The following is a 9,251-nucleotide window of genomic DNA, read 5'->3' as shown; positions in this document are numbered from 1 at the left end:
ATACAGAGTAAATCTCCCTCTACACTGTCCCCATCAAACACTCCCAGGACAGGTACAGCAAGCGATTAAATACAGAGTAAAGCTCACTCTATACCGTCACCATTAAAAAATCCCAGGACAGCTACAGTACGGGTTAGATACAAAGTAAATTAACCTTTACACTTCCTCCATCAAACACTCCCAGGACAGGTACAGCACGGGGTTAGATACAGAGTAAATCTCCCTCTACACTGCCCCCATGAAACACTCCCAGGACAGGTAGAGCACGGTGTTATGTACAGAGTACAGCTCTGTCTGCACTAGACGCATCAAACACACCCAGCAAAGGTACATCATGGGGTTAAATACAGAGTAAAGCTCCCTCTAAACTCTCTCCATCAAACAATCCCATGAGAGGGCCAGGACGGGGTTAGATACAGAGTTAATCTCCCTCTACACTGTCTCCATCAAACACTCCGAGGACAGGTACAGCACGGGGTTAAATACAGAGCAAAGCTCCCTCTACACTGTCCCCATCAAACACTCCCAGGACAGGTACAGTACGGGGTTAGATACAGAGTAAATCCCCCTCTACACTGTCCCCATCAAACACTCCCAGGACAGGTACAGCACGGGGTTAGATACAGAGTAAATCTCGCTCTACACCGTCCCCATCAAACACTTCCAGGACAGGTACAGCAAGCGGGTTAGATACAGAGTAAATCTCCCTCTACACCGTCCCCATCAAACTCTCCCAGGACATGTACAGCACGGGGTTAGATACAGAGTAAATCTCCCTCTACACTGTCCCCATCAAACACTCCCAGGACATGTACAGCACGGGGTTAGATATAGAGTAAATCTCCCTCTACACCGTCCCCATCAAACACTGCCAGGACAGGTACAGCACGTGGTTAGGTACAGTGTAAAATTCCCTCGACACTGTCTCCATCGATCAGTCCCAGCACAGGCACAGCACGGGGTTAGATACAGAGTAAATCACCCTCTAATCCGTCCCCAACAAACACTCCCAGGACAGGTACAGCACGGGATTAAATAGAGTGAAGATAGCTCTTCATTTTCTTCATCAAAAGCTTCCAGGACAGGTACAGCAAGCGATTAAATACAGAGTAAAGCTCACTCTATACCGTCACCATTAAAAAATCCCAGGACAGCTACAGTACGGGTTAGATACAAAGTAAATTAACCTTTACACTTCCTCCATCAAACACTCCCAGGACAGGTGCAGCACGGGGTTAGATATAGAGTAAATCTCCCTCTACACTGTCCCCATCAAACACTCCCAGGACAGGTACAGCACGGGGTTAGATACAGAGTAAAGCTCCCTCTACACTGTCCCCATCAAACACTCCCAGGACAGGTACAGCACGGGGTTAGATGCAGAGTAAATCTCGCTCTACACCGTCCCCATCAAACACTTCCAGGACAGGTACAGCAGGCGGGTTAGATACAGAGTAAATCTCTCTCTACACTGTCCCCATCAAACACTCCCAGGACAGGTACAGCACGGGGTTAGATACAGAGTAAATCTCCCTCTAATCCGTCCCCAACAAACACTCCCAGGACAGGTACAGCACGGGATTAGATACAGAGTAATGCTCTCTCTACACCATCTATATCAAACAGACCCAGGACAGGTACAGCACGGGGTTAGATACAGAGTTAATCGACTCGACACTGTCCCCATCAAACACTCCCAGGACAGGTACAGCACGGGGTTAGATACAGAGTAAATCTCCCTCTACACTGTCCCCATCAAACACTCCCAGGACAGGTACAGCACGGGGTTAGATACAGAGTAAAGATCCATCTACAATGTCCCCATCAAACATTCCCAGGACAGGTAAGCACGGGGTTAGTTACAGAGTAAATCTCCCTCTACACTGTCCCCATCAAACACTCCCAGGACAGGTACAGCACGGGGTAAGATACAGAGTAAATCTACCTCTACACCGTCCCCATCAAACACTCCCAGGACAGGTACAGCACGGGGTTAGATACAGAGTAAATCTCCCTCTAATCCGTCCCCAACAAACACTCCCAGGACAGGTACAGCACGGGATTAGATACAGAGTAATGCTCCCTCTACACCATCCATATCAAACACACCCAGGACAGGTACAGCACGGGGTTAGATACAGAGTAAATCTCCCTCTACACCGTCCCCATCAAACACTCCCAGGACAGGTACAGCACGGGGTTAGATACAGAGTAAATCTCCCTCTACACTGTCCCCATCAAACAATCCCAGGACAGGTACAGCACGGGGTTAGATACAGAGTAAATCTCCCTCTACACTGTCCCCATCAAACACTCCCAGGACAGGTACAGCACGGGGTTAGATACAGAGTAAAGCTCCCTCTACACTGTCCCCATCAAACACTCCCGGGACAGGTACAGCACGGCGTTAGATACAGAGTAAAGTTGCCTCTACACCGTCCCCATCAAACACTCCCAGGACAGGTACAGCACGGAGTTAGATACAGAGTAAACCTCCCTCTACACTGTCCCCATCAAACACTCCCAGGACAGGTACAGCACGGGGTTAGATACAGAGTAAATCTCCCTCTACACCGTCCCCATCAAACACTCCCAGGACATGTACAGCACGGGGTTAGATACAGAGTAAATCTCCCTCTACACCGTCCCCATCAAACACTCCCAGGACATGTACAGCACGGGGTTAGATACAGAGTAAAGCTCCCTCTACACTGTCCCCATCAAACACTCCCAGGACAGGTACAGCACGGGGTTAGATACAGAGTAAAGCTCCCTCTACACCGTCCCCATCAAACACTCCCAGGACAGGTACAGCACGGGGTTAGATACAGAGTAAATCTCCCTCTACACCGTCCCAATCAAACACTCCCAGGACAGGTACAGCACGGGGTTAGATACAGAGTAAATCTCCCTCTGCACCGTCCCCATCAAACACTCCCAGGACAGGTACAGCACGGGATTAGATACAGAGTAAAGATCCATCTACACTGTCCCCATCAAACACTCCCAGGACAGGTACAGCACGGGGTTAGATACAGAGTAAAGATCCATCTACACTGTCCCCATCAAACACTCCCAGGACAGGTAAGCACGGGGTTAGTTACAGAGTAAACCTCCCTCTACACAGTCCCCATCAAACACTCCCAGGACAGGTACAGCACGGGGTTAGTTACAGAGTAAACCTCCCTCTACACTGTCCCCATCAAACACTCCCAGTATAGGTACAGCACGGGGTTAGATACAGAGTAAATCTCCCTCTGCACTGTCAGCACCAAACACTCCCAGGACCGGTACAGCACGGGGTAAGATACAGAGTAAAGCTCCCTCTACACCGTCCCCATCAAACACTCCCAGGACATGTACAGCACGGGGTTAGATACAGAGTAAAGCTCCCTCTACACCGTCCCCATCAAACACTCCCAGGACAGGTACAGCACGGGGTTAGATACAGAGTAAAACTCCCTCTACACCGTCCCCATCAAACACTCCCAGGACAGGTACAGCACGTGGTTAGGTACAGTGTAAAATTCCCTCGACACTGTCTCCATCGATCAGTCCCAGCACAGGCACAGCACGGGGTTAGATACAGAGTAAATCACCCTCTAATCCGTCCCCAACAAACACTCCCAGGACAGGTACAGCACGGGATTAGATACAGAGTAAAGATCCATCTACACTGTCCCCATCAAACACTCCCAGGACAGGTACAGCACGGGGTTAGATACAGAGTAAAGATCCATCTACACTGTCCCCATCAAACACTCCCAGGACAGGTAAGCACGGGGTTAGTTACAGAGTAAACCTCCCTCTACACAGTCCCCATCAAACACTCCCAGGACAGGTACAGCACGGGGTTAGTTACAGAGTAAACCTCCCTCTACACTGTCCCCATCAAACACTCCCAGTATAGGTACAGCACGGGGTTAGATACAGAGTAAATCTCCCTCTGCACTGTCAGCACCAAACACTCCCAGGACCGGTACAGCACGGGGTAAGATACAGAGTAAATCTACCTCTACACCGTCCCCATCAAACACTCCCAGGACAGGTACAGAACGGGGTTAGATACAGAGTAAATCCCCCTCTAATCCGTCCCCAACAAACACGCCCAGGACAGTTACAGCACGTGGTTAGATACAGAGTAAATCTCCCTCTGCACTGTCAGCACCAAACACTCCCAGGACAGGTACAGCACGGGGTTAGATACAGAGTAATGCTCTCTCTACACCATCCATATCAAACACACCCAGGACAGGTACAGCACGGGGTTAGATACAGAGTAAATCTCCCTCTACACTGTCCCCATCAAACACTCCCAGGACAGGTACAGCATGGGGTTAGAAACAGTGTAAATCTCCCCCTACACCGTCCCCATCAAACACTCCCAGGACAGGTGCAGCACGGGGTTAGATATAGAGTAAATCTCGCTCTACACCGTCCCCATCAAACACTTCCAGGACACGTACAGCAGGCGGGTTAGATACAGAGTAAATCTCCCTCTACACCGTCTCCATCAAACACTCCCAGGACAGGTACAGCACGGGGTTAGATGCAGAGTAAATCTCGCTCTACACCGTCCCCATCAAACACTTCCAGGACACGTACAGCAGGCGGGTTAGATACAGAGTAAATCTCCCTCTACACCGTCCCCATCAAACAATCCCAGGACAGGTACAGCACAGGGTTAGATACAGAGTAAATCTCCCTCTAAACCGTCCCCAACAAACACTCCCAGGACAGGTACAGCACGGGGTTAGATACAGAGTAAAGCTCCCTCTACACTGTCCCCATCAAACACTCCCAGGACAGTTACAGCACGTAGTTAGGTACAGTGTAAAACTCCCTCGACACTGTGCCCATCGATCAGTCCCAGCACAGGCACAGCACGGGGTTAGATACAGAGTAAATCTCCCTCTAATCCGTCCCCAACAAACACTCCCAGGACAGGTACAGCACGGGATTAGATACAGAGTAATGCTCTCTCTACACCATCTATATCAAACAGACCCAGGACAGGTACAGCACGGGGTTAGATACAGAGTAAAGCTCCCCCTACACTGTCCCCATCAAACACTCCCAGGACAGGTACAGCACGGGGTTAGATACAGAGTAAATCTCCCTCTAATCCGTCCCCAACAAACACTCCCAGGACAGGTACAGCACGGGATTAGATAAAGAGTAATGCTCCCTCTACACCATCCATATCAAACACACCCAGGACAGGTACAGCACGGGGTTAGATACAGAGTAAATCTCCCTCTACACTGTCCCCATCAAACAATCCCAGGACAGGTACAGCACGGGGTTAGATACAGAGTAAAACTCCCTCTACACTGTCCCCATCAAACACTCCCAGGACAGGTACAGCACGGGGTTAGATACAGAGTAAATCTCCCTCTACACCGTCCCCATCAAACACTCCCAGGACAGGTACAGCACGGGGTTAGATACAGAGTAAAGCTCCCTCTACACCGTCCCCATCAAACACTCCCAGGACAGGTACAGCACGGGGTTAGATACAGAGTAAAGCTCCCTCTACACCGTCCCCATCAAACACTCCCAGGACAGGTACAGCACGTGGTTAGGTACAGTGTAAAATTCCCTCGACACTGTCTCCATCGATCAGTCCCAGCACAGGCACAGCACGGGGTTAGATACAGAGTAAATCACCCTCTAATCCGTCCCCAACAAACACTCCCAGGACAGGTACAGCACGGGATTAGATACAGAGTAAAGATCCATCTACACTGTCCCCATCAAACACTCCCAGGACAGGTACAGCACGGGGTTAGATACAGAGTAAAGATCCATCTACACCGTCCCCATCAAACATTCCCAGGACAGGTAAGCACGGGGTTAGTTACAGAGTAAACCTCCCTCTACACTGTCCCCATCAAACACTCCCAGGACAGGTACAGCACGGGGTTAGATACAGAGTAAAGCTCCCTCTGCACTGTCAGCACCAAACACTCCCAGGACCGGTACAGCACGGGGTAAGATACAGAGTAAATCTACCTCTACACCGTCCCCATCAAACACTCCCAGGACAGGTACAGAACGGGGTTAGATACAGAGTAAATCTCCCTCTACACCATCCTCATCAAACACTCCCAGGACAGGTACAGAACGGGGTTAGATACAGAGTAAATCCCCCTCTAATCCGTCCCCAACAAACACGCCCAGGACAGTTACAGCACGTGGTTAGATACAGAGTAAATCTCCCTCTGCACTGTCAGCACCAAACACTCCCAGGACAGGTACAGCACGGGGTTAGATACAGAGTAATGCTCTCTCTACACCATCCATATCAAACACACCCAGGACAGGTACAGCACGGGGTTAGATACAGAGTTAATCTACTCGACACTGTCCCCAACAAACACTCCCTGGAGAGGTACAGCATGGGGTTAGAAACAGTGTAAATCTCCCCCTACACTGTCCCCATCAAACACTCCCAGGGCAGGTACAGCACAGGGTTAGATACAGAGTAAATCTCCCTCTACACCGTCCCCATCAAACACTCCCAGGACAGGTGCAGCACGGGGTTAGATATAGAGTAAAGCTCCCTCTACACCGTCCCCATCAAACACTCCCAGGACAGGTACAGCACGGGGTTAGATGCAGAGTAAATCTCGCTCTACACCGTCCCCATCAAACACTTCCAGGACAGGTACAGCAGGCGGGTTAGATACAGAGTAAATCTCCCTCTACACTGTCCCCATCAAACACTCCCAGGACAGGTACAGCACAGGGTTAGATACAGAGTAAATCTCCCTCTAAACCGTCCCCAACAAACACTCCCAGGACAGTTACAGCACGTAGTTAGGTACAGTGTAAAACTCCCTCGACACTGTGCCCATCGATCAGTCCCAGCACAGGCACAGCACGGGGTTAGATACAGAGTAAATCTCCCTCTAATCCGTCCCCAACAAACACTCCCAGGACAGGTACAGCACGGGATTAGATACAGAGTAATGCTCTCTCTACACCATCTATATCAAACAGACCCAGGACAGGTACAGCACGGGGTTAGATACAGAGTTAATCGACTCGACACTGTCCCCATCAAACACTCCCAGGACAGGTACAGCACGGGGTTAGATACAGAGTAAAGCTCCCCCTACACTGTCCCCATCAAACACTCCCAGGACAGGTACAGCACGGGGTTAGATACAGAGTAAATCTCCCTCTACACTGTCCCCATCAAACACTCCCAGGACAGGTACAGCACGGGGTTAGATACAGAGTAAAGATCCATCTACAATGTCCCCATCAAACATTCCCAGGACAGGTAAGCACGGGGTTAGTTACAGAGTAAATCTCCCTCTACACTGTCCCCATCAAACACTCCCAGGACAGGTACAGCACGGGGTAAGATACAGAGTAAATCTACCTCTACACCGTCCCCATCAAACACTCCCAGGACAGGTACAGCACGGAGTTAGATACAGAGTAAATCTCCCTCTAATCCGTCCCCAACAAACACTCCCAGGACAGGTACAGCACAGGGTTAGATACAGAGGAAATCTCCCTCTGCACTGTCAACATCAAACACTCCCAGGACAGGTGCAGCACGGGGTTAGATACAGAGTAAACCTCCCTCTTCACAGTCCCCATCAAACACTCCCAGAACAGGTACAGCACGGGGTTAGATACAGAGTAAATCTCCCTCTACACTGTCCCCATCAAACACTCCCAGGACAGGTACAGCACGGGGTAAGATACAGAGTAAAGCTCCCTCTACAGCGTCCCCATCAAACACTCCCAGGACAGGTACAGCACGGGGTTAGATAGAGAGTAAATCTCCGTCTGCACTGTCCCCATCAAACACTCCCAGGACAGGTACAGCACGGGGTTAGATACTGAGTAAAGCTCCCTCTCGTCCGTCGATGGTGAAATCTCGTGCGCTGTGGGTGTGTAGGGGGACTCCCTGAGCGGTCGGTGGAGCCTGACCACCTCCCCTATTGCCAGCGCTAGGCCTGGCCCTGTCCGGGGGAAAGTCCCCCAACTAGGCCGGAGAAGCACTGAAAGGATCCGGCTGTCTTAGGCCTTTGATTTCGCAATTTGGGTGGCAACCCCCACCACGCCACCCGCTTACTTCGGGTGCGTGGGGGAGAGAGTGATGGGCGTAGGGGGGCAGAGGGTTGTGGATTTTCTCAGGGGTCCCCTCGTGGACACTTTTCGGTCTGCTGGACAGACAGACAGAGACACGCGAGGTCGAGTGTCTTACCGGACCATCGTGGCCTCTCTCTCTCTCTCACGTCAAGAGGAAAGGAACTGCTCCAGCGGCCGAGTCTTTACCAATGACGATTTCCCAGATAGAGCCTATTTTCGCAAGCCTCTCTCTCTCTCTGTTCCTCTCTCTCTCTCTCTCTCTCTTCGTCTCTCTCTCTCTCTCCCTTTTGTTCACCCCGTCGTTGGCGTTCACATTCGGGATCTCTGTCTCTCTCTCCCTGTCTCTCTCTGTCTTCCTCTCTCTCACTCTCTCTGTTCCCCTCTCTCTCTCTCTCTCTCTTCGTCTCTCTCTCTCTCCCTTTCGTTCACCCCGTCGTTGGTGTTCACATTCAGGATCTCTGTCTCTCTCCCCCTGTCTCTCTCTGTCTTCCTCTCTCTCACGCTCTCTCTCTCTTCGTCTCTCTCTCTCTCCCTCTCGTTCACCCTGTTGTTGGCGTTCACAGTCGGGAACTCTGTCTCTCTCTCGCGTTGTCTCTCTCTCTCTCTGACACTGAGTTTTGCTCTCTCTCTCACTATCCCTCACTCTCTCGCTCACAAAGTGAGCTTTGTTCCCTATCGCTCTCGCGCTCGCTCTTCCACTCTAGACGGAGATTTGCTCTCTATCACGCTCTCTCTCTCTCTCTCCCTCTCACTCGCTCGCTCTTGCTGTTGTCAGGTCCAGAGAAGTCACTTCTGGTTAATACAGCAGCAAATCTCGCTATGGAGAGACCACGGTGTGTGTGAGAGAGAGAGAGAGAGAGAGACCAGAAGTTGCAGAAATTCAAGCCACAGAAAGCAGGAAGTTAGTGTTAAGAAGGAGCAACTGTCCAAGCACCCAAAGGGGAAGGGGTTTGGGGTGGTTTATATATAGAATAACAGATACCCGGGAGTGAGTTACAGACTGGAATCTAATCGAGGGGTTCGGGGTGGTTTATATATAGAATAACATATACCCGGGAGTGAGTTACAGACTGGCATCTAATCGAGAGGTTCGGGGTGGTTTATATATAGAATAACAGATACCGGGAGTGAATTAC

The 9,251-nt window shown here is 50.7% G+C and overlaps 1 protein-coding gene across 1 annotated transcript in view; it reads right to left on the bottom strand.

Moving 5' to 3' along the window:
* LOC121275016 (tyrosine-protein phosphatase non-receptor type 6-like) overlaps window positions 1–8,931 on the bottom strand; it is a gene marked incomplete at its 3' end in the record, with an annotated part of 46,019 nt that extends 37,088 nt beyond the window's left edge. Inside the window, exon 1 of the mRNA XM_041182411.1 lies at window positions 8,231–8,931. Coding sequence (XP_041038345.1) covers window positions 8,231–8,238 — 8 coding nt within the window. The remainder of the gene's footprint in view (window positions 1–8,230) is intronic.
* Window positions 8,932–9,251: the final 320 nt, after the last annotated feature.

The sequence above is a fragment of the Carcharodon carcharias genome (genome assembly GCF_017639515.1).
Source record: "Carcharodon carcharias isolate sCarCar2 chromosome 40 unlocalized genomic scaffold, sCarCar2.pri SUPER_40_unloc_1, whole genome shotgun sequence".
Classification (NCBI taxonomy): Eukaryota; Metazoa; Chordata; class Chondrichthyes; order Lamniformes; family Lamnidae; genus Carcharodon; species Carcharodon carcharias.
The sequence above is the reverse complement of the archived record's forward strand: the minus strand, read 5'-3'. Positions and strand labels throughout refer to the sequence as shown.